This window comes from Pavona decussata, unplaced genomic scaffold, assembly GCF_977016875.1.
Source record: "Pavona decussata unplaced genomic scaffold, jaPavDecu1.1 SCAFFOLD_31, whole genome shotgun sequence".
Classification (NCBI taxonomy): domain Eukaryota; kingdom Metazoa; phylum Cnidaria; class Anthozoa; order Scleractinia; family Agariciidae; genus Pavona; species Pavona decussata.
In genome coordinates this window covers 461,043-486,564 of record NW_028145454.1, presented here as the reverse complement: position 1 = coordinate 486,564, position 25,522 = coordinate 461,043, and the positions used below count along the sequence as shown (strand labels likewise).

The 25,522-nt window shown below is 38.6% G+C and overlaps 2 protein-coding genes across 3 annotated transcripts; one reads left to right on the top strand and one right to left on the bottom strand.

Moving 5' to 3' along the window:
• The first annotated feature begins 86 nt into the window (after positions 1 to 86).
• On the top strand, positions 87 to 9,782 carry LOC146484716 (deubiquitinase OTUD6B-like). 2 transcript variants are annotated; one of them, XM_085104457.1, is made up of 10 exons: positions 87 to 239; positions 1,068 to 1,217; positions 3,151 to 3,251; positions 4,263 to 4,400; positions 4,512 to 4,531; positions 4,632 to 4,677; positions 4,749 to 4,857; positions 6,417 to 6,478; positions 6,981 to 7,087; positions 8,779 to 9,782. In XM_085104457.1, the coding sequence occupies exons 1-10, from the start codon at positions 164 to 166 to the stop codon at positions 8,852 to 8,854; spliced, it is 885 nt and encodes a 294-aa protein (XP_084960583.1). In that variant the 5' UTR covers positions 87 to 163; the 3' UTR covers positions 8,855 to 9,782. The 2 variants fall into 2 exon arrangements, with proteins under 2 accessions (XP_084960583.1, XP_084960584.1); XM_085104458.1 differs by having other exon boundaries at positions 88 to 239; positions 1,068 to 1,210; positions 3,147 to 3,251.
• A 2,670-nt stretch (positions 9,783 to 12,452) lies between these two features.
• On the bottom strand, positions 12,453 to 25,467 carry LOC146484715 (lysine--tRNA ligase-like). The gene is made up of 16 exons (XM_085104453.1): positions 25,131 to 25,467; positions 24,972 to 25,038; positions 24,822 to 24,890; positions 23,332 to 23,494; positions 22,543 to 22,713; positions 22,290 to 22,393; positions 21,642 to 21,767; positions 20,931 to 21,050; positions 19,991 to 20,051; positions 17,636 to 17,737; positions 16,903 to 17,088; positions 16,591 to 16,676; positions 16,109 to 16,194; positions 15,266 to 15,392; positions 13,641 to 13,784; positions 12,453 to 12,566 (listed from the first exon to the last, which is right to left on the bottom strand). The coding sequence occupies exons 1-16, from the start codon at positions 25,283 to 25,285 to the stop codon at positions 12,489 to 12,491; spliced, it is 1,845 nt and encodes a 614-aa protein (XP_084960579.1). The 5' UTR covers positions 25,286 to 25,467; the 3' UTR covers positions 12,453 to 12,488.
• Positions 25,468 to 25,522: the final 55 nt, after the last annotated feature.

The window sequence follows — 25,522 nt, the reverse complement described above, 5'->3', positions numbered from 1 at the left end:
ATCAAAGAAAGGTAGTTCCTACTGGTTCCTAACAATGCGATCTCAAAACGTATGAGAAACGTTTGAAATGCGAGGAACCTGGAGACTAGTGAGTCCCTGGTCAAGTTGAGCTGCGGTGACCAAGATTTTCAGGCAATGTCCATGTAATACCATCTCGATAAACATGGCGGACGATGAAGGTGAATCGCCGAAAGAGCTTCTTTTACAAAGGCACAGAAAAGAGGCGAAAGAACTTCAAGGTTTTTCATCCTTTAGCTCATTTATCTTCATTTTTTAGCGAGATTTACTTTACTGGTGAAGCTTGTCTTTAATCTTTAATCTTTAATTGCTAGTCAGTGTGTCAGAAGCTATAATCACACATGTTGTTATTTTTTAATATAACTTACCATTGCTTTTAAAACAGACATTACTCATTCACTCTGAAACGAACGGGGAAGATAAAATAATCCAGAGAAGGCAGCTGCACGTTACTCGTACTTTCTGTCAGATTTCGTAATCTCTTGAAGAGAGTGCTGGAGATCCCAAGAGCTAATTAAGCTAAGGATGAAATTGGAAAAGAAGCATTCCAGTATAGGGGTCCAGTTAGGTTCGATTACCAGCCGCTGTTTGGGAAAAAGCCGCACCCTAGGGAGCGGTGGAAATCGAGCCTAGGGTCCGGTCATCTGGAACTTCTTTAATCGCATAAGCATATGCTAAGAAGATTTCCTTAGGACATAAATAATTTCTCATTCAAGGCACCAACAATGGCAAATAAAGATGTCAATTACATTTATTTTTAGGTTTATTAAAGTTCTTTAAATAGCTTTCTAAATTTAGTTTTCTTCTCATTTCGTAATTTGTCGTTTTTAGCCTAACTGCCAACAGTCGCATATCTTTTTTTGTAAATCGTAACTTTTATTATTTTATTTTCGCTTAATTTTTATGTATATAGCAGGTCCGTATCAGCCTCTGGCTGCGACTTTTTTAACCTGCTTTACCAAATAAAGATATGCGCCGGTATGTATGTATGTATAACCAGGGGTTTTGATAAGTTCTCTTGTATTTATTCTTATTTTATTTTTTTTCAGCCAAATTCCAGTCAATGAAGCATTCTATTCCAAAAGGTGACAAAAAGAAGAAAAAAGAAGTCACCTTGGAGATTGCCAAACTTGAAGAAGAATTGAATGAAAAACACAAGAAAGAACTCGAGTCATTAGAAAATTTATCAACTGTAAGTGGTATGTTTCCTTCTGAAAGCAGGATAATTTAGCTCTGGGAGGGAGGGAGGGAACAGCTATTTCTTATATAATAGTGACAGAGGTGATTTTGATATCTTTTGGGATAGAACATACATAGTTTGGCAGCATTTGGGTTGGGCGAGGTGGCAGTAAGAAATTACCTTATTTGGCCAGCCTTGGGTGGCCTTAACAGGCAACATACCACTGGCCAGTGGTATCATTTTTATTGTTTTCTCTCCCTTTGTTGTCCTAAAAAGGTGTGCAATTTAACCTTTTGTTGTTCCAAACAGGATGTCTTTGGAATTAGTTAGTCACAGAAGTTTCTATCAAGTAGCCACATGCCCAGGTGGGGTACTCTGGTATAAACGTGACGGGGGGGGGGGGGGGGGTGGTGCGACGGAGCCCAATATTTTGCACCCAAAAAAATACAAGACTGGAAATTTTAGACCCAAAAAAAAAAAAGACTTTTATACCCTAAAAATGCAATTTTAAGAACAGTATACATTTTGCCTTTCTGCTGAAAAAGAAACAAAGTTTGGTGGTCAAGGTTGACTAGTTTTGGAACATAGAATGACAAAATATTTTTTTTTTGTGGTTTATATATCGCAACCATTAGCCTGGCGGAATTCGAACCCAAAAAAATATGCGCAGGTTTTTTAGACCAAAAAAAAAAAAAATACACGGTTAAATCTTCAACCCAACAAAATACAGGAGTTGAAAATTTTAGACCCAAAAAAATACGTCCCACCCCCCCCCCCCCCCCCCCCCCCCGTCACGCTTATACCCGAGTATCCCCCCTGGGGCCACATGTACTCCTGTACTTAGGGTGTTTAAATCTAAAATGACCGTGATCAGAGTTACTTTGGTTGAACCATTGGGGTGTGATGCCAGAATTGGAGAATAATAATGGCCATAGCTAGACTTTCAGGAGAGGCAAGGCAAGTCTTGTGAGTGCCAAAGGCACTAGCTAGTGTCGTTAAACAGGGTCAGGGAGTCAAGTGCTCCCCAAGAAAATTTTGAAATCTGGAAGCTCTGAAAGGCAATTTTTAGTAGTTCTTCACTGATATTTTTTCAAAAATCAGTCTTGCTCAAGTGTAAAATGGTGGCCTTTTTATTGCTTACAAGTCAAGATTAATATTATTATACTAGCTTGTACACTGTTTGACACTTGGACCAAGTATTGCACATTCTTCCTGCTCCCTGCCATTGCTACAGCCCATAGGTGTGGTGGAGGGACATTCAGACATGGTCTAATATAGACTAAAATGTGGTTAAACAAGCAGTTTCAAATCTTGCAATTTGTCACAAGCTCCTTATAAAATAGCCTGCAAACAGCAGACATATTTCTGATTGTCGCTTCTCTCCCTCCGAAAAATAAAGAGAAGCGAGGATCGGAAATACATCTGCTGTTCGCAGGCTACTTATAAAATAATGTACACAAGAAGCTAAATATCAGTCAAAAGACGAAGGGAAAAAGTGGCCAGCATGGAGAAGGGGTTGTGCAGGCCTTCTGTACCTGTTTTAACCAGAATTTATGGTTGTTGCTTAATTAAGATGCATGATGATAGAAATTATGGCTTTAACAGAGCCAGGTTTGGGTGTCTGTGGGGGGAAGAAAAGGAATCCCGCAACTGAACACAGAGATTTTGACAAAAGCCCATTCATCCACAAATGGGAAGCAATAGGGCATTTTGATTTATAAATAGTCCGTCAATTGAAGGTAATGACAGATTTTTGACAAAAAATAGTCTGAGATGACATGCAGACTTGCCTCCATTTCAAGATGCCTGGTATCACTCTTTCAATGTTACTTGGTGCTGCTCTCAGAAAAAAAATCCAGAAAAAAAGTACACTGGGTATTAAAAGAAACAGTAGTCAAGAGAAAAGTTCTAAAAGCACTCTTAAGTAAGTAAGGTTTATTTTTTTTAGAAAGAAGGTAGCCCTGGACTTGATGTCACTAAAAAGATGGAGGCTGTAACAGTAGCAGATGATGTTGAACCACAGACAAAAGTATCAAAGGCTCAGAAAAGAAGGGTAAGCTATCTTTGATTTTCCTTTACAAACAAAAATCAAGGAGTCCAGTTGCATTTTTCTTGAAAGTTCCAATATTTAACTAGACATGACCAGTATTTTTTCCAATTGATCAGTTTTTCCAAAATTGCCCAAAATGTTCCATAAATATATAATAAATTAAAGTATTAAAATTTTGCTCTCAGAATTAAATCCCTAGTAAGAAATGTTCAGTACACAAATTGAATTAAATATTTATTTGTGCCAGGTAAGCTATTGGCAATTTTTGAGAAATGGGCCTCACATTTGGTTTTTTATTATCAGCCAAATGTTAGGTCTCCCTACCTTCCCTGTAAAATGATTTGCAGTTGTAATGCCCAGTAAAAGATCAAGTGGAGCTACTTTTTTTAGAAGTTTGTGCAAGGAAGTGGAGCGTGTAACTTGGAATGTCAGAACAGTCATCTCTATTAAGCGGTCGCAGTCACCCTTTACTTAGTACAGACAAGCTGTTTCTATTGTCTTGGCCTGTTTTAAATAGTCACTTTGTTAAATAAATTAAGAAAACTACTCAAATATGTTAACAAGTAGCATGCCAGGCAATTGAATTTCTAATGGCCGACAATACAATGTTTATTAGTCTATTAATCTATACCATTTTGTTGTACCATTTTATTGCTGAATTTTCTTAACCAAGAAAGTGATTAATTTTAGTGTCCACTTCACTGGTGCATCAATCTCGTACCCAGAGTCCTCAGGCTCTTTGGCCAGCGGTTTGTTGCCAGGAGAGACTCTGGAGTACTGGGATTTTATTACTGCAGGATTTCTGACAATGCAAGCCGATGCGGGGCGGCCAATCAAAAAATTTAAATTTTTTTGGATTCTCCAGAGTCTCTCCTGGTGACCAACCGCTGGCCAAAGAGCCTGAGGACTCATAAACTATTCATTGACAACAAGTTATCAAATGGTTTGACTGTACTACTAAAATCTCAAACACCTTCCTTATTTATAATTTTTTGTTTTTGTCTTTGCTGCAAGGACAAAAAAGCTGCTAAAGAAAAGGAAAGAGAGCAAAGAATTGCTGAGGCTGAACTGGAAAGTGTGCACAGTGCACGAAATGTAGAAGCTGAAAGATTAAAGGAAATCTTGGCAGCTAAAGGTTTAAAAGTAAAAGAGGTACGCTTGGAAATTTGAAGTTAATATTAGGCTCATTTTGAATTGTTTGTGTCAAGGATTAAAATTAAAATCTTTCGTGTGTTAACTTTTTTTGAACAAATTTATTTTCAGATTCCCCCAGATGGAAACTGGTAGGAAGCACAGATTTAACATATCACAATTGAATATGATCATGTATTTTAAAAATTTTGAAACACAATCTCTCACAACCAACTGTTTTTCTTTCCTCAGTTTATACAATGCTGTTGCTGATCAGTTGACAAGACAAAATCAAGAGGTACAATTAAAATGAACGTTTTCAAATGATTTGTGCAAAGTAAAACGTAAAGTTTGTTGTTTTCTCTGTAGACTGAGTTCCAAACATTACGAAGACTTGCTGCAGATTACATGCTGAGCCACAAAGATGACTTCATGCCATTCTTAACTGATGCAAAGACAGGTGAAACCTACTCATCAGGTATCTGTTAAAAAATTCTTATTTATTTTTAATTAAATTATTAAAATCCCCCCCATGAATAAAAGGCCTCTTACAAGCTGGGTAATTGCAATTGTGTTGCTCTTTGTCAAAGTTTCCCCAGCCTGTAATACTGCCCTGCAAATGGAGCTACTAGGAGAGTCAACTTTCCTCCCTATAGACAAAGTCAAGTCACAGGTCCTACTGCACCTTTGACAGAATGCATTTTGTAACCTTCCAAACTTTTAAATCTGTGTATGATGATTGAAGCTGCTTTTGGCTTCCCTTTCATCTCAACTGCTGATAACCCTGTCACCCAGAAGCTCTCCCCCCCCCCCCCCCAAAAAAAAAATAATGGCTACATGGGAGGGGCGTGGTGGTCTTTCTCACTCTCTTCAAATTATACACCATGAAATGGGGGGGGGGGGGGTGGGGAACAGGTGGTCTTTCTCACTGCATTGCTTGCATTGCGACTATTTTTGTGGGGCAAGGGCTTCAGAGTGGCGGGGTAGTATCCTTCAGTTACTCTCTGCTTCCCCAAAGTACCATATCTGAAGCTATTAATAGCAAAATCCAGAATATCAACCCCCCCACCCTCCCTCCTAATATAATCCCCCCCCCCCACTCTCTGATACTAAAATCCTTCCAATATTAGCCCATGCACTCTCAGATTTTCAAGTTGTTTTCATTGTGAAACCCAACCAATTATGAAATGCCATTTTATTTTCCTCCAATAATATGCCATCTCTGAGTCTTCTACATAACCGTAAGTAGGGTCATCACGCAACGCTTCTCCCCACTAACTAGCGTTGTTGCATGACGACCATAATGATGGCTGCGTAAGAGACTATCCCTGAGAGTAAGCTCCTGAAAAGGACTTTGAAGAAATATAAACAGATAAGCAGGAATTATATTCAAAGTTTTATGGTAGAGTTTGTAAAGGAAAACCGGCATTAAACGCGACTATTCAGATGGTAGGCCATTTCCTTCCCTGCATAGGTGGCAGTTTTGTTGGGGTGTGGTGTCCTGCGTCGGAGCCAGGAAAACGAGCGGCCAGACCGCGAGAAAAATGCTTTACACGGCTTGGCCACTCATTTTCACCAAACCCCAACAAAGCCGCCAGCCACGCATGCTAGCCATTTCCGAGTTGTTGTCAGCCTCATTATGAAAACGAAGCTAAGTGAAAGCTTTTCATTTCAAAATTGGTTTTGTTTGCATGTGAATGAAAACTAATAGGCCATTTCCAAGTTGTTGTGAACCTCATGAAAGCGAGGCTAAGTGCAAAGTTTTTATTTTGCACTTATCCTCGCTTTCATAATGAGGTCCACAGTAACTCGGAAATGGCCTATTTTCATTATAAACATTTTGCACTTTGCTTCGCTTTCAAAATGAGGCTCACAACAACTCGGAAATGGTCTATTGCGATCAAGCAGTATAATTTCTGAGTGGAGTGTACTGTTTAGATTTTCAATATTTTACAAAAAGACTTTGTAGTTATTGCAGTTTTAAGCTTGTCCACTTGAATAAGGTGATAAAATTGAAGTTTTGCTTGATTGTTGCAGATCAGTTTGTTCGTTATTGTGAAGAACTTGCTGGCACAGCTACATGGGGAGGACAACTTGAGGTCGGGTAACTGTCTTTCTTTATCCTATAGTGCTAGACATCAGAAAAAGCTTACACTCCAAAACAATTTTTGTTTCTTCGTATTCATGACGGACCAACGCAAAAATACAAATAGATTTTGTAGTCTATAAACACTCCCGCTGGCTTAATCGTAATACTCGCACCAGAACTGCCTCTGTAAGGAAACCAGACGAGCGTCTTGGATATTTCTCTCTTTGCCCAGTGAGTGATTTTCGCGCGTTGCAGTTTGCATAACTCTTCTCAATGCATCACTACAGCAAAAACATCAACCTTTTTAAAATTTGAGTGTTTGATCTTCTAGCATTATCTCTTTATAGCTCGTAGGTTATTTCAGCGGCCCCTCGATTTAAGGAACTATATTCTCCAACCCGGCCTTTTAAAATGTAGGGAACAGAACCTCGAAATGACGAACCAATTTCCTAGTCCCTTCGTTAAATCGAGGTTCCACTCACTGTATGTATCACTGAATCTGTTTCCAACAGATCCAGGCTTTATCTCAAGCGCTCAAGATACCGATTGAAGTTTACCAAGCCAATGCCCCTGTACTGAAAACAGGAGAGGAATACGACCAACAATCAATCTTACTATCGTGAGTAGAACAAAGCACCAAAAGACCATTATTACATTACATTATTATTATGCTCAGTCTTTGATGTAGATTATCCTTGCACCTGGTCCTTAGTTAGGCACTGTTCCTGTCACAGGAACTAATTTTCTCTCCTCTTACCTTTTTTTCTTTTACCAAGTTTTATACAGTCAAACCTCCCGTAAGCGACCACCCAAAATGTCAAGCCTAGGCGGTCGCTTGTTGGTCAGACCACAAGGGGTCTAAATTTTGAACTCATTAGCATAAAGTGACTCCAGAGGTTTAGTAGCCACAAAAACGTTTTTCAACGTTCCAGAATTATATTGCCAAAGAATTTCAGTATCCAAGTGATGGTTTGCCTGTGATAAATTACCTTACTCGGCGAATGGGACAAATCTATTTTGGGACACCCGGTGCCTCCGATTGTGATGTTCATGTCCCCTGAACTACCAAAGAATGTACATGTGATAATGTTACAATTGTCCAACTCCTGACAGGAATTAGATATGAGTGCGTATGTGGAAAGCGGTCGCTTATGGGAGGTTAAAAACAAAAGAAAATTGCAAACTGTCATCGCTAAAAGTGGTCGCGGTCGCCTTCGAGAGGTGGTCGCTTACGGGAGGTTCCAACTATGTTATTTGACAGGGGAAATTTTGATATTTTGGAAAAGTAGTCGCTCGAGAGTTTTGTAAGCTTAAGTCTAGCTTACAAAAATATTTGTCGGAAAGCGCCTCGTATGGGTACTTGCGTCCCGTTAGCGTTCTCCTCGTTGGAATTGTCATTTTTTCTTACATATACTTTTTTTTCTCAGTTTATGTTATTTTTCCCAATAAAGTCGATATACTAAGTAAAACTAAACTGAACGTTCTTCTCTTATTCAAGTTTTTTTCTTTTCTTTCTTTTTCATTTTCTTGCCATTACGCATATTATAGTGCATTTATGGCTCTCTTACTTCTTGGACTTTGTCACAACTAAAAGCTTCCTTTTTAGTTGCAGATGATTTCCTTCGCGGATCGTTCAGTTGCACACTTAGGGTCATGACAGATAAAACGAACAAAAATACAATTTACAGCAATCCAGGTTTACAGTGAAGCCGCTATAAACATTAATTTAAAGTCTGTTAACTTTATTTTAAACAACGCGGCCCAGATCTCTAACCATTTCCCAAGCAAAAACCTGTGTTCGAAACATTATTGACTGTCGATGTTCTTGTTACAGTGACACTTAGGCCCAGCTATTTGAACAGAGTCTAACTTAGGCCGCGGCTTAAGAAAATCGGTGGACCTCCAAATCTGTTTATAAGTGTTTTATTTTAAGTAGATACATAGTTTTCTAGTCTGGGATGACAGCCTTCTTGTTACCGTCAGCAGCAGACAACGTTTAGATATGACTGTTGGCAAAATTAAAAATGGCTTAGAACGTGGTTTTGTTAAACACCGTCTAAACTGTCTTTTAATAACTGACCCTTACAGTCTTTATGGTGAGTAACAGAATGAAGATGGGTAGCCTGCGGTCAGCCGCGGAAGGATCCAATCCTCTCGCGGCTGACCTAAAAGAAAGCTTGCTCACAGGCTAGGAGATGGGCCAAAGTTTAGACTGTCTTTTGTCTACTCCGGCGCTCCATCGGCAGGTGTCCGTTACCCTAGAAACCTTGTTTTCAGTAGAAAACCTGACCTTTTTTATGTCTCCATTAGATATCACCATCATGCATATGGCCTTGGTGAGCACTACAACTCCGTCATCCCGTCAGAAGACAGCTTGGAAAGCTAGCACTCACCGCATGTGAATCATGTAAAGCACCACTTGGGATGTTTACCATTTCCAAGAATGAAATCGATTGTAGTCATCGTTGAATAGTGGCACGATTTTCTCGTACGCTCTTACCGAGTTGTGTCGCACTTGATTGGAGATTGCAAGGAGTGATAGGTGGCATGACGACAACAGACAGATTTTGAATTACGTTCACGGGAAACGGCAGAAATGACCACGTGACCATGTTTGTAGCCAATTTTGCTGAGAAAGTGAGAACAGCGAGCGACGAATGTAGTTTCGTGTTAGCATCAAAGGCCAGACTATTTTGCATTTTTCTCATCTATGTACTCGTATTTTCAAGAAAACATAAACGCGAATCTCACGTTTGCCGTTTGCCTTAAACGCGATTCTAAATTTTTCAAACGTTCCGTTCCGAATGGGAACAGCGGAGTACCCCAAGGGTTACCCTGAAAATTCCTGACGGAATGTCCTGTATGTTGTGCAAATGACAAACACTCAAGAATAACCAATAACTGATACTTTGTGACAGCAAGTCCTTACAGGTCAAATGTGTTCAAGTACACGTTTTATTGTTAATAGTTTTAAGACACACCCGAAGACAACAAAATTTACTAAGGTTGCGTTCGATTGACCGTATTCCGGAATAAGAATAAGCGGAATAGCTGTTAAATTTCTCTTTTTAAAAAATTTGGGAGACCAATTCTGCAAACTATCGCTGACATATGAGAATTAAGTGCCGTCTCGTACTCCAGTAATGCGTAAAACCTCTTATGAGGGATTTCTTGTCATCGTTGTATTTCCTATTCCGGAATAGGGTCAATCGACCGCACCCTAAGCTTCGAAATGCTGCTATAAAATAAGTGTATAATAATCAACTAGTATGTTCATCTGTCTATAATAAAAGATCCTGTAGTGTTTGTTTCCACCCGACTTTCGCACTTGCTTCAGGAGTTTCCAGCGCGGTTGAACGCGGACCTGAGCAAAGTTGTTTAATCCTAATCAAAACACAACCGTGCAAATTTTCTAAACTTGCAATTGTTTCAAAACCTATTGTACCATCGGATGCCTATAATGTAAGGTCCAGTTTTACGTTTAGACCGGTTCGAAATGAACCTCCCCCCTCCCCCAGAGCTCTTCCCTTTTGCCCATGATTGATGAGAAGAGGCTCTGGAAAGTCTGGGGACGATTCCACCTTTGGGTCTGACGCGCTCGTGTTCGTTGAGACTTTCCCAGGTATCGCCAAATTCTGGGTCGGTCGGTTGAGGGTCAACTTGGAAAGAAGGGAGATTGCCTTAGCCAAAGTTTCTGATTTGGCCTGAGGTCCAACAGGCTAGTTATTAGAGAGGTTAATAATGACGTTTACGCCAAACGGCAAACGTGAGATATGACCACGTGACGATGTTTATCCTATATTTGTCGCTTTCTCTGTCAAATCGAGTAGTTTTGCGTTAGCATCAAAGGCCAGAATTAGTTTGCACTGTTCTCATCTTTGTACTCTTTATTTCAAGAAAACATAAACGTGAATCTTACGTTTGCCGTAAACGCGATTCTTAATCTCTCTAATAAGTGTTTTTTGGCCGCTCAAAGCAACATCACAAATTGGTGACACTGCTCCTTTAAATCTGCTCCAACTTTCACTGGTTGAATGACTCTCGTGTGCTCTCAACCTCGTTCCCAGGGAGGAAGATAGAGGACCCTGGGAACGGTGTTGGTGTACCCGCAGGAACAGGCCAATTCCGAGTTGATGCAAACCTCATTATGGAAACGAGGCTAAGTACAAAGCTTTTGATATTAAAATTAGTTTTGTTTGCATATGAATGCAAACAAATTTTCATAATCAAAACTTTGCACTAAGCCTCGGTTTACAGCAACTCGGAAATGGCCTATTGCAACTCTCTTTTTTTTGGTCCGCACCCAAGGTTGAAATCATTGAAACTAGTACTTCGTGTTTGTAGCTTTGCTTCGACAAATTTCCAGTTCAAGGCACACGCAACAACGTACATTATGGGCATTCATTCCCTATATTTATTTGAAATACAATTTACATACTGCTCGAGTGCGTAATCCCGCGTTAAAGAAGACAATAAATAGGTCTAATGATCGCAACACCTTTGTGCGGTTGAAATGAGGGAACCTCTACTCTCGAAATAAAGCGAGTTAAAATGACGGTACATTGTTGGAAATAGTTTAATTTCGTCATATATTTTTGAAGAACATGCAAATAATATTTCAGTGTCAGACGAAACAGGAAATAATAATTATCACTTTTAACTTTCCCGCGCGCCGGACATTTTGGATTTTATTTTTAACAGCGTCACAACGGCAACTCATAATTTAAAAACAAAATTGGCGATACTCATACACAAAATGCCCTTTCCGCGAGGAACTGAAATTTAGATTTCACTTAAAATCACGTCAATTTATAACTACAGTGGGAATTTTCCTTTAATTTATTAAATCCCCACAGAAAACCCACAAAAGGTCTTGCAATTCTGGGACAACACTAGCAATTCTTTTGAATACGAAACTTGTTCATTAGCGACTCTTGTAGGGTACTCTAATGCCGGTTTGTAAATCACGGCAAAAAATACTTAACCCTTTAAGCGCTAACAGTGATCAGCATTAAATTTCTCCTTGTAATATCAATGCTTATTTAACCCCTGGGGTCGCGAAAATTCAGGACATGATCACCCAGAGGTGAATGTTCTTGATATTTTGATAACTTCACCCCAGAACGTTTATAAGAAAAGTTTGGGACAGAATAAACGAGGATTTGTTCCATGATGTTAGGAAATTCTGCGAGTTACTTCGTATTACGGAGGAGACATTCCAGGAAAGAAGCGGGGAGAGAAAAATTCTCTAACCACTACCGTGCAACCTTTAAGTTGATAGCGGACTATTTTTGTGCCCATCTCTTAATATTAGGGACCTGAAGCAGCGACGACAAAGACTCCAGCGAGAAAACAAGTTTTAATTGGCAAAACACTGGCTCTGTACGTGCGTTATAAACTTTGGTACATTTCTTTGTCGTCCTCTACAAAACGACGTGAATTGACCACATTCAAGGTTTTATAGAGAGCGTGAACGCGTAATGATTAATTTTCCTTTCTCTTTCTGAACTTTGAAGCCGCCCCTAGGACGTTAGCTCCAGGATAGCTCGGCTACGTTACACAAACAAAATGAGTACAAATCATTCGCAATTTATTCAGAAAACGCGAAGTTAATTTTTAAGTCCCGTTTTCGTTGGCGTCGTCCTGGTCTCTGCTTAAGGTCCCTATAAATTATTACTTTAATCAACAATATATCTTACTTCTTGTTTTACTAAATTTCTACAAATTTCTTCTCCTTTTATGTTCAGATGTAAAAGAGGGTAAAAATGACTAGAAGGGCGGAACCTGCAATCAAGGCCAGTTCTTAGCTGTGCTCTCTTTAACTCTTAGCTTGAGACTGCCGTATGAAGCATCGATCGCTCGCGCAACAGTAAAACAAAAGAATTGTTCCGGCACTCCCAGCTTTGTGGGAATGTAATTCGTATTAACAAGCAAGACATATTGAAGAAAACATTGCGAGTCTGAAGTAATGTCCATCATATAGGATTTTTCTATTGTGTGTGTGAATTGGCATGACCAATCTATGAATTTGATTCCGCTTCACTTTGCTCTGCTGGTCCTCCTTCATCTGGTTTCATTGCTGGGAAAAACAGCACCTCCTAAAGCAAATAAAACAGAAATTTTGTTCAAACGTGCTTATACCTAGGACAACAAATTGCTTTGGAAAAAACTTACACCGTCTATTTGTTTCAAAAAACGCCTTTTTAGGCAATAAACACAGAAGCATACGGGCATTGCAAATAGTTAGAAGCTAGAGAGGTGGTTGTTTTTACAGGATAAAATGTTCCCAAGGCATGAAACAGCTGTGATCCATTAGAAAGGAATTGCTGTGATTAACTTGGGTTTTGATTTTACCTCACGTGATTCAGTTGGCGGTTATTGCCTCAAGGGCTATGCTACATGCCCAGTGAGGTTCTTGAAATGTCAAGATAACTTCAAAATTATTTCGAATCCTTAATTCTTCTAAGCCAGACACATGATTAAACGAAAAAGACTTTCTAAGGATTAAGTGCACGCTGACTGCTGTTAATTCTACCCTTACTGGCCTGTATAGCAGCCAAAGTCAGGGAAGGGGAGGGTGAGCAAGAAAACCCTTTTTTTCTCTCACTTTTTTTCACACCCCCTCTCAATTCCAGATTACAGCTGCTACCCAGGCTATACCTTTACCAATAATTCTGAGGATGTTTCATAGTACAGTCGATTCCCGATAACTCAAATCCTCGCTAACTTGAACCAAGTTTCCTTTCCTTTCCAGTCATTTTCTATATAATTTTACCCTCAATAACTCGAACTCCTGATAACTCAAACCTTTTTAAATTTCCCTTGAAGGTTCAAGTTATTGGGAGTCAACTGTATGTGTGTAAAACAACAAAAATAAAATAAAATAAAAAGTATGTGTAATGATACAGTGAGTTCTAAAAAACCAAAAAATACTCAAGACATCCCAGAACAAGTAAAACCTTACAAAACAAACAAGTGAGCATTCTGATTACGATGTTTGATTAACCTACACTTAAACTTTAAAAATGGTGACATGCTTGTTTTCTTGAGAGAATCTACTACATGTACTTTTTTCAATAAAATATTTACAAACTTAAGACAAACGAATACCAATTTTCTAAAATTTTTCTGGCAAACAAATGGATGTACCATGAAAGCTTTCAAAAACAAACCTTTATGTTATTTGAGTCAGTAAGGAACATTGTCAGTCTGTCTACTCCCAGACCCCAGCCAGCTGTTGGTGGGAGGCCATATTCAAGAGCCGTACAGAAGTTTTCATCAACAAACATTGCTTCATCATCACCAGCAGCTTTGTCCTACAAGACAAAGAAAAAAATTAATGTGATAAGGGCACACAAAATTTTCCACCTTACCTGTCCTACTAATGGCAGTGCTTTCTTGAACAATATTTTTTCATTCATTTCAAGGCCATGCTTTAAATTTTTTGTTCACTCTTATTGCAGCCAAACATGAAAGAGAAACTTGAGGACGGTGCCTACTTTTGTTACTGTACAAACGTTCTGCGCATCTCGAGATACTCGAGTTTCCAATAGGTGGTGCCCACTAATACAGGGATATCTTTACGAGGTTTAAAAATATGCGGAGAAAGCAGAACTTAGCAAGTGCTCTTGGTATCCAAAAAGAAAATTTGGTGTCACCATGCATTTTTCAGAGATAAGAATGCTTCAATTGGAGAAAAACGGCATATATTGTATTGCATTTTTCTGCTTTTTAGAATAATTGTTGCTTTAAATTATCTCTAAAAAGAGATATGCTTGGTTACCCCTAATTTTCTTTATGGATTTCAATAGCCCTTGCTAAGATCTACTTTTCCCGCATAGTCATAACCTGCGCAAAAATACCGCTGTATTTGTAGGCACCGTCCTTAAAGCCAGAGGATTTGTCCCCTGGGACTACAAGTCTCTTAATGCATGTAAGCATGACTCTTGACAGTTATATGACACATCTGCATGACAAATTTGAGACCACTGTTCCCAAGGCATGAAACAGCTTCTATCCACTTGTAACAGGAAGCGCTGCGATTAACTTGGGTTGTGATTTTACCTCACATGATTTAGTTGGCAGTTATGGCTGTTAGAGCTATGCCACATGCCCAGTGAGGTGGAGCAGAACACAATACGCCACAAGGCTGACTTTTGAAAGTTGTTCAGTTATCTGTCAAATATGAAGGTTGGTCAGCTATGTGTCCAAATTTGCACTGTTCTAAAACAGTATCACATCCAAAGATTTTAAACAATGACTCGTTTTTTTATTGACCATCCGTACCTAGTTCAAGACTTTCTTTTTTTTTAACTGTCACCTCTTTGACGTTGCTTTCATTGATATTCCACGAAGATGTTACTAGTAGAAGCCAACTACTCTCTGAAATTATGCACCACTGGTGGATCTAGGCTGTTTGATCGGTCTGTCCATCCACACCTCCGAATCATCTGAACAACAGATGTTTGACCAAGATGTCTACTTGACAGGGTCATCACACAATTTTCTTTAGTTTATGGCTGTATATTTTTTTGTAGAACCAGCTTCTTCAAAATTTGATGACAGCCCTGTCATTTGACCCATTTTTTGGCCCCAGGGAGGAACGTTTTTTTTTTTTTTTTTCAAAATCCATTCAAAAAGTCAAATGCCTCAAAGCTGCCTTGGGTAGCACACTAAGCTTAACAGTGATTAGCATCCTGCAATCAGGCTCTACTTTCATTTCGCTTCCCATGGGAAACGTGAAACGAGATTCAGGTTATGCCAACACTGACCATTAACAATTTTTTTTAATGCCTACCTTGGATTGTAGCTTAAACATCTCTCGTTGTATTGCAGGGTCATTTAACTCGGTGTACGCATTGCACACCTCTTTACGGCAAATGAACAGCTCAAATCTCTCTGAAAGACCAGGAACTGATCGATGCCTGGCAAATGAGAATAAACATGTTAATAGCTGTTTACAATATAAACCAATGCCCCTTCATGTACACAGCTATTTTGATAATAATTTGTGACAAAAAAGAGAAACTAATGTTTCCTGTAAGCAGTAAAGCTAACAGCTAGATCTGACTGTAGCTCACAACATGCACAAAGGAGAATATTTTAACCTCACGTGAAATAGTTCACAGCAATTGGATCACAGCAAACTTGCCTGGTGAGGTAAATAATTTTTGCTAAATGGCAAATATTCAGAGCTTTCCTAAAAATTAATGACTACTGAACAAGAATATTAAGGAAAGCTGATACCCTTAGGTACAGTAATAACTGGCTATCACCCTAAACACCTACTTTTTACATAAACTCATTAATAATTAATGAGGAAAAAACAAAGGAAATCACTACCGTGAATGAGTTTGGAAATGTGATCTTAATTATCATAACATTTGATGAACTTTTGCTTTGATTTTCTCCAAGAATTATTAATGGTTTGAGAAGCTATATCAAACACTCAAAAGATTGGTTCATCCTTTTCCAAACGCCTTGAAGTTGGTTGTAAAACTCGGCTCTGCCTTGTTTTTGTTTTTTTGTTTTTTCAGTCCACTTCTTAGTGTTTGGAAATTGGATGAAACACTCGTTCGAGCGTTTGATATAATTATTACTTACATATTTTCATAAATAATAAGCTTATTATTATGCTTACCACTTTGAAAGTGGGCTCATAATCTGTGGATGATCAATGAGGAATGTGGGGCTGACAAATGTCTCTTCAAGGAATTCTCCAACAAGCTAACAAAAAAAGATACATCACTCATTTGAATTTTGAAATCTACGGATCAACTATTGTTGGCATCAATTAACATGATGAGAGTTGCATTTACAGTTAGCACACCCTTTGACTGGCCATGAAGACATCACAAGATAGAGAAAAGAAAGCAAAAGTTATTTAAAACAAATAAACAAAAATTCATCTGTGTTCCCAAGGCATGAAACAGCTTCAATCCATTAGGAAGGAAGTGCTGTGATTAACTTGGGTTTTGATTTTACCTCACGTGATTCAGATGGCAGTTATTGCCTCAAGGGCTATGCTACATGCCCAGTGAGGTGATCAAAACAATTACTGTAAGTACATAAAATGTCTCATTCTCAATAATTATTATTAAGCCTCTAGGATATTATACTTACTTTATCCAACAGTCTTGTAGTTGTTCTTGGAGAACTGCAGTCGACATTGTGTTTCACACACAAGTCATCAAAAAACTGCCTGGTTTCTAAAAGAAAAACAAATGTAAGGTGAAGGAGGTAAGATCTTGCTTCTGCATCGTTGCCCTTTACATGTACTTGCCTTCTCCTATAATCCACATTTTGCATCATAAATGTAGCATTTCCACATTGCATTAATTTTATTGTGTGCTTTCTACCCACGTTATGTCGTTATGTCAGCCAAAGGGCATTCTGTTCAATAAACAAAACTGTTTATTTTTATGCCATCATTACCTGGTGTTCCAAATTCAGATGGTTCTGGGAGCTTTACTTTCAGCACCTTTTCGAGGTCAGGGACCATTTTTACCCTTCTGAAGGGTGGAGTGAAGTCAACTGTGAGGGGTTCGCCAAGGTTATCAGGATCTGTTGCATTTGGATGATATGTGACCACGTAACCACCGGTAAGTGCCTTGACCATACCTAAGAGATGTTACAAAGTTACTCAACACTTTATGTATAAACCCTTGAGATGTCATAGCATATTCACTAGGAAAGAATGAAACATGACCACCAGGTCACTATACAAAAGGATATTGTACTGCTGGTGAAGTTATTTTTTGAATGGCCACATTTTAGGGTTTGTTTAAACTTGTTTAATGAGGATGGCACTTCATAATGTAGTGACTAACAAAACTTGTGGCCCTTCGATGGAATTTGGAAATGACGATTGTTGGTTTTTGAGGACAGGGAAAAACCAGAGTACCAAGAGAAAAACCTCTTGATGCCAGGAAGAGAACCTGCAACAACAAAGTCACCTTTTGCATAAACCATGGGCCACACTGTTGGAGGAGAGGAGGGGGGGGGGGGGGGGAAGGAAGGCAAAAAGTCTCACTACCATGCCATCCCTACCCCCCAAAGGGCTTCAAAAGTTAGAGCAAGTGAACATGACCCAAGAAAGGGAAGGGTTAATGTCCCTAAGTATACCACTAAGAATCTAGCCATTAGAGTGTCATAACAAGGCACGTACCAGACAACATGACTTCTGTCAACTCCATGAGGTCATTGTAATCTGCATAGGCCATGTAAAACTCACACGTGGTGAATTCTGGATTATGAGTCATATCAATGCCTGGAAAAACAACATGACTTCTAAGTCCTTGAAAACTGTTATGCTCACATCAAAATTAACTTTAAAATTGTGTCACCTAGTTTTACACTTTTAACCAATGGCAGCTGAAAAATAAAATGTCTTTTAATATGGTATTTTATAAATGTTTTAACCCTTTAAACCCCTATTATCAGAGAGCAAATTCTCCTATCTTGTCCCCATACTTTTCTTATAAAAGTACTAGAGAGACGTTATTAAAGTATCGAGAACATTCACCTTGGGTGATCATATCCTTAATTCTCATGACCTCAGGTGTTGAATAAGCATTGATATTACAAGGAGAAATTTTATGCTGATCACTGTTAGAGCTTAAGGGTTAAGTCATGGGTGGCCACAATGGAAATAAATAGAAACTTGAGAAAGTCAGGCTGATGTTTTCAAGTTCTTTCCCTTCTGTCTTTAGTGAGATAAAATTAGCAATCGCTTGTTGCAGCTCCTTCTTTCTTTGAAACTTCACTTGATACCAGCCCACTGGTCCGTGTATTTCACCAAAAGATGGAAAACGGAATGATTCCCATGATACTACCCCCTTAACCATGGGCAATAGGAAACATGGGTTTCGACTAAATAAATGTTACATTTATCTCAAATATAGTTGAATTACTCACAATAGAGTAGTCTTTAGTCTTTTCTGGTCGTTTCTCCCCATTTATTTCTTGTAAAATAGCCCTGATTAGCAAGTAACAACGCGCTGTTTGACTCAAAACAAATTCAGCATTCGTTCGGTCTTGGTAACCGTTCGTCCTATTGAAATCCCAGGCGCGGCCACTGAGCTCGCGAGCGTTAACTCATAATCCCCCCTGGGTAGGAACCAAACTCGATCAATTGTGCGAGGCTCGTAAGAAGAAACTATGCCCATCTCCATATAAGGAAGCAAAGGGTGCCCGCTCCTGGGGGTCTAAAAGGCCGATAGAAGTCTGGTAACGAAGAGGTGTCGGACAATGTTCGGGAGAGAGAAAACTGGAAACAAGAGTCGCTTCGAGTTCAAAATATGTGGTTAGTTGGAAGCTGTTTCACCAGAATATTTCGTTGTTTGTTTTGAATAACTTGCCATGGAACCAAAAACTAACTTCATTCCAGGTTTGGAAAAAAAATACCATCATTTAAAGTGCGTTTACTCCAGTTCAGCGCTTGAAAGACGTTTTTTAAAATGTTCGATTTGTTTTCTTCTGTATTTTAATATAGCGATTGTTGCATTTTGCCATAAATATCTATATCTCCTTAAGCTTGTTAGAAGTGCAAGTAATTTAACTGCAACAAATTTCATTCGATGTTGAAGCCATCCGAAGAAGCACTCGCTAAAGCTGGGAAGACCGGACTGCAATACGTCAAGTAATGTTTGTAAAAATCCTGAATAAAATGTTATTACATGTAATGGAACTTTTTCCTTCGTTAATCTACTTCTTGACCTTCTGTTTATCTGACTTAGAAAAATTATCATTGATTTCAATACACAGTTTGGCCAACAGCAATCCAATAAACTAAGCAATTTTCAAAGCCCAAATATATCAGTTCAGTCATATATTTCAAAATTGTGACTCCTTCTATGTGGGGAGAGTAATCTTTTTGTCATATTTTGTAACTAGCAAGGGGTGGAAGGAGTTTGCAGTGCTCTTACCAGGCGCAGACGAATTTGAAAAACAATGCCTATTGTATTTTCGGTTCAGTGATTGGCCAATAGCTCTAATCTCCTAGCAACGGTTAAATCGCTTCCTACCCAGTCACTTTTTAGTGTTAACGCTCACGCGCTTAGCGGCCGCGCCTAGGGTTTCAATAAACACGGCACGGTTACCAAGACTTAACGAAAGCTTTTGCTGGCGATAAAGAATGTTAGGTCTGTTCTACAAGAAATAAATGGGGAGAAACGACCAGAAAAGCCTGAAGACTACTTTATTGTGAGTAATTCAACTATATTTGAGATAAATGTAATATTTATTTAGTCGAAACCCACGTTTCCTATTGCCCATGCCTTACCTATATTTGAATGCAATTTTCATTGTTTCAGATTTTTGCAACCATGGAGTCAATGAAGAAAATCAAAAGGTAAAATAGATTTGGTACTCTTTAAATCCTTGTCTAATTTCCTTGCCTGCTTTTTCTTTTTGACCAGAACACCTCTCTTATACTTTCGCTTTGTTTTTCTGGGTAAGAGCAGGTGTGAAAGATTGTTGTTAGAAAGTAAGGAGTGTCATTTGGTTGTGTACAATTGCGTACCTTCATTTCTGAACTGTCGTCCAATCTCGTACACTCTGTCAATTCCTCCAACGACAAGCATCTGAAATGCAAACCAAAACAAAATTCTATACTATGGTGAAACAAAGACAAAATTCAGCACATGCCTGGGGACTGTTTCTCAAAAGCCCCGCCAAGTTAATTACAGAGTCCAAAAGACTTATTTGTTCAATTTATTTTCCTCAACTGGGATTTATTTTTTATTGATTCTTATGGCTAAATTCCAAGATTCTTATAATCTTATCAAATAGACTGTGTACATTTGAAATTAAAATCACCATGAATAGACAAAAAATGGATAATACTTCATAGGCCTACATGTAAAAAAGTATCAGGACTTTCAAGAAATAAGTAAAAGCCTTATTTGTTTTGTAGAATGGGTCGCAGCATTCAATTCAGGTACAGTATGACAAAAGTGTACTCCACCAGCCTGGAGCCAGACAAAGGGGAGAGACTGGTTGGGCAAGATTTTGTGGGCAGGATTAAAATGTTCATTGTAGTGTAAGGAGAACACAAAAGAAACACTTACTATGAACTGTCAGAGAAGGAAGGCAAGTGGACATTTTTTATTCTATTATGCCAATCTAAATAAGGTTTAGTTTAGCCTGTACCTCTCATCAGTTAGTCCAAGCTTTTCTACTGTGGATTTAGGGTATAAAATGCTTTATATTTATGACATTGAGATACAAAGCTCATTTTCTGCACTGTTTTGCCATGGGGTATGGGGTTTGTGTATGACTTGACGCCCATCTATTGAAGTTTTCCTTTTTTGAGGCCTAAATTTCAGCCCCTCCCCACCCCCGGGCTCAATAGAGTTTTAACATTACCAGACCAGGTCATAGGCTCAATTACCAGCTGCTGTTCGGGATATGAGCCTGCACTTGCACTAGGTAATCTTATAGTAATAAAAATGGAAGTTCACCTTGTGGTAAAGTTCTGGTGCGACTCTCATGTACAGGTCCATATTCAGCTCATTGTGGTGAGTAATGAAAGGTTTAGCTGCTGCTCCACCAGGAATCATGTTCATCAAAGGCGTTTCTACCTAATATTTTGAATGGCACAACATCAAGCATCAGACAGAAGCTTGTAAGAATGCAATAAATTGTTTAATAGCCCATTGAAATATTGGCAAAGTTAAATACAAGATGTACGATGCCACCCACGTGCCAGATGACCAGCAGTAACCCCAGGGGCTTTGTAGCACTACAGCCTTTGTTGGCTTACATGTCTCCCTTTGATGTTTGGTCAATCAGGTTTGTTTTGCTTTTTCCAGTCTAGTCCCAGCCCCTTGCTCCCCTCCCTGTATGCTAGGTGAAGGATGGTAGGTATCACTTATCTCCACTGAGTTTATTGGTGTGACTGAGTCAGGTGGTTGCCAGTCAAAAGGTTGCCATGGTTACTCTCCATCTCAGTTGTTGTGAGGTTCTCCCAACCTCCCTGGCACCTTTACGAAGGAGTTAAGTAAGTAAACTTTATTTTTTTAGCAGGATAGCCCATTCAGTTAAATGGCTGGTATCCAGAGGGGGCCTGCGTCTAATTCAATTCAATTCAATTCAATTACAATGCATCTATGGACTGGCTTTAAACATTGGTTTTTAGGATATTCTACGTCATGTAAAACAGATCAACTTACTTCTAAGAATCCTAAACTATCAAGGAACTTCCTGATGTAGTTGATGATCTTCGCTCGAACAACAAATTTTTCCCGTACTTTGTCATTGAGAATGAGATCTAGATAACGCTGCCTGAATCTCGTTTCCTGCAAAAAAAAATGTGAAACATTCAGTTCTAAATTGTTTGAAGTCTTTCTCAGATGGACACCACTGGATCAAGCATGCCTGTGATGAAAGAGTTAACTGCAAAAAATTATTTCTCAACATGCATGATCACCCTTAGAAAAGGTTGTGGATATAGATGTTTTCTAGTTTAATTATGTTCAATGATTGTTTTTGCTACAGCAATAGTGAGCAACTGCAATCCAATTCTCACAGTAAGGAAATATAAGTTAGGGAATTTTGTTTATCAACTCTATTGGAGAAAATATTAAAACAGAGCCCCATGGGGCAAGGGCAGGAATGTGGCACAAGGTCCCATATCAGGCACCAATCCAGAGAAAGATTACAATTTGGAAAAAATGAACATTAGAAAACCATAAAGGATCTAACTCCTACAGCATGGCCAGTCACAAGCAATGGACCAAGTCCAGACCATGCATGTTGGCATTAGAGGCAGACGTTACAAGGGACATGTACTTACATAATTTAACATTACACTTGCGTACCTTATCTTTCAGACCAAAGTGAAGATGTGGTAACATGTGTAGACAAGGTGATAAGAGTGTGACATTTGATGGCAGAATACTTAATTCACCTTTCTTTGTCTTTCCTATGGAATACATAAAAAATCATTCAAAATTAATTTAATAGTAATCACATTTATTTTGATGGCTATCCTAATAATTATGTGGATGATTTTCTTTAGTCTAATGACTATCCACCGGTAACATCTATTTTATTTTAGTAATAGTGAATTACCTGGTTGTCCTTTAATTCCTATGATATCTCCCCGCCGTATTTTATTGTGTATTGCTATGAAGTCCTGCTCTGAAGATCTAGCATCAGCCATGACTTGAATCTTAACACCTTCTCCTCTCAAATCGTAGAATATTAATTTAGCACCCGATAAACGTTTTGCATGGACTCTACCTGTGTAGAAAGAAGAAATTTTATCAATTACAGAGAAGAGAATATGGAATTATGTATCTTTTCACATGAGGATAAATAGGTAAGTGCTACTTTGGGTCTAGTCCAAATAAACTGCAAGTTATCAAAATCGCCAAGTTACCAGTTTATATTTGCAAATCATTGTAGGATTAACTTACTTAACTTGGCACAAAACAAATGCATTGAACACTGTATGCTCTTTTTTTGACGAACATTTTGATGAAAGCATTGGACATGAATTGGACAAGCCATCTTTAACTAAAGATTTTTTGGTACTCCAAAGGTGCCAAAACACATTTGACTGTCTTGTCTAAGAGATGACGTTTATAAAAGAGCTGAACCCATCATTCAATGTGAAAGTGATTCAATTTACGCAAAAGTATTTATTTAAATAAGCTATACTAATTTTATTCATTTTGAACTCTATTGGTGTCCTTCACATCTTCAATCAATTTGACTTTATTTTCTTGATGATGATGTCATGAATTGGCTATTACATCAAAACACTAGTATTTTTGCATAAACATTGCCCAAAAATTGGCTCAATTCAAGGGTCAACACTGTCTTAGTCTTTCTTTATAGAAACAATTTTAAACTAACCACTAACTGTAACTACATCTTCATGCCATGTGCCGTTCTCCACATCCTTGTACTTTTCAATAAATTCTGTTAGTGAAGTTGACACATGAAACTTATGGGGATATGGTGATTCATCACTGGCCTTCAGAGCCTCGACAGCTTGACTACGAATTTTATAGTATTGCTGTGGAAGAAGGAAAGGAGTTAAAGATTGTTTTAAATCATGATAATGCTAATGAAATTCTAAGAAAATAGAAGACTAGAGGAACAGTAAATAACAAAATATTTTCAATCCCTCCAACACTAAGGCTGTACAAGGAAATCTCAGCTCTGTTTTGGAGTTGTACCCTCTAAGATCGAAGAAATTTACGGAAAATGGATTTTAAAAAGGTGAAAATATACTCAGTTTATATTCAAGTATTTTATTTATAAGAAAAACATAAGGAAATTTAAGGACTACAAGTGGAATCCGGGCTCAACACATAAGCTTACAGTAGAATTTAATTACCTTGAGTGATTTCTGGGAATTAAAGGATCGGGATGATGTAATGGTAAGGCAATAGAGTACATACTTTCATGAAGATGAAAGCTGCTGTGAGCGAAAGTGAGGGACATTGAATAACAAAATATTTTGAACCCCTCCAACACTAAGGTTGTACAAGGAAATCTCAGCTCTGCTTTGTTGCACCCTTTAAGGACAGTGCCTACTATTGTTACTGCGCATATGTTCTGCGCATCTTGAGATACTCGGGTTTCCTATCGGTGGTGCCTACTAATACAGGGGTATTTTTGCGCGGTTTAACACTATGTGGAGAAAGCAGAACTTAGCAAATGCTTATGGTATCTCATAAGAAAATTGGGGGTAACCATGCATTTTTCAGAGATAATTAAGGGTCCATTTAGAAAAAAATCCCATACACTGCTTTATATTTTGGCGCTTTCTAGAGATATTACTGCTTAGTTATCTCTGAAAAATGCATCGTTACTCCCAATTTTCTTTTTGGATTTCCAATAGCCCTTGCTAAGATCTGCTTTTCCCGCATAGTCATAAACCGGACAAAAATACTTCTGTATTAGTAGGCACCATCCTTAAGATCAAATAAATTTAAGAAAAATGGATTTCAAAAAGCTAAGGTGAAAAATAGTATATTTGCTTTATATTCAAGTATTTTATTTATAAGAAAAACATAAGGAAATTTAAATCCGGGCACAACACAAATGGTGGAATTTAATTACCTCGCCCGGGGGATTTCCGGGGATTAAAAGGATCGGGATGATGCAATGTGATGGCAATCAACTACACAGTTCATGAAGATAAAAACTTCTGTGAGCGAAATTTACAAACTTGAACGTGTCATTAGCACCATAATTAATAAATTTCACTATCAAAAGCTCGGGGAAAAAACACACAAAAAAAGAGTATAGAATGAGAGCACACAAAAAGGGCAACAAACTCAAGCCTGTAAAACAAAAGGAAGTTGAATACAAAATCGAAAGTGACTTCCTCTCACATTAGGATCCAACGATTCTTCGTCTATTTCGCCTTTCTTTTTATCCTCGGTGGCAGGACAGCTTTGTGCCTAGAAAAACAAAAAATGTCAGCGATTAAAACGGAACAAACACAGACCACGTGCGGATTTAGTCCTTGAAGCAAATTTTACCTTCACGGCCTCTTTCTCCTGTTTTTCTTTGGCCTTCTTCTCCGCCTTGAGCCTTCTCTTTTGCTCACTTGTGCACGAAAGGAAATAAACACTCAGTAAATGAAGAGAAGGAAAGCTAAGCGTTAAAATATTATAAAAAACACAGGAGAAACGACTCACTTTTTGCTAAGCTTTTCTGCGCCACCGGCGTCCGCCATCTTTGAACACGAAAGGAAACCCTCGTGCGCCCTGAATGCTGCCTTTTGATTGGTCAACTGAGGGTAAAACCGCCAAAGCGCACGCGTAGTGCGTGTAAAAATTACCCGCGAAAACATGGCAGTTCTAGGATTTTCGAGAAAGCGATCGAACTATCACGGAGGCTTTTCATCGGTGGATTATCATGCTCCATTGTCTTTAAGTTCTTTCTCCTAACATTCCGCGTTCGAGATTTACACCTAAATGTTTAGGTTGTGAGCATTTTGCTACACTTCCAGCACGATATTACTAATGCCCGACAAAAGCGACTTGAATTTTAGCTGGGATGATTCTGGCCTGGTTATTCATACCCAGAC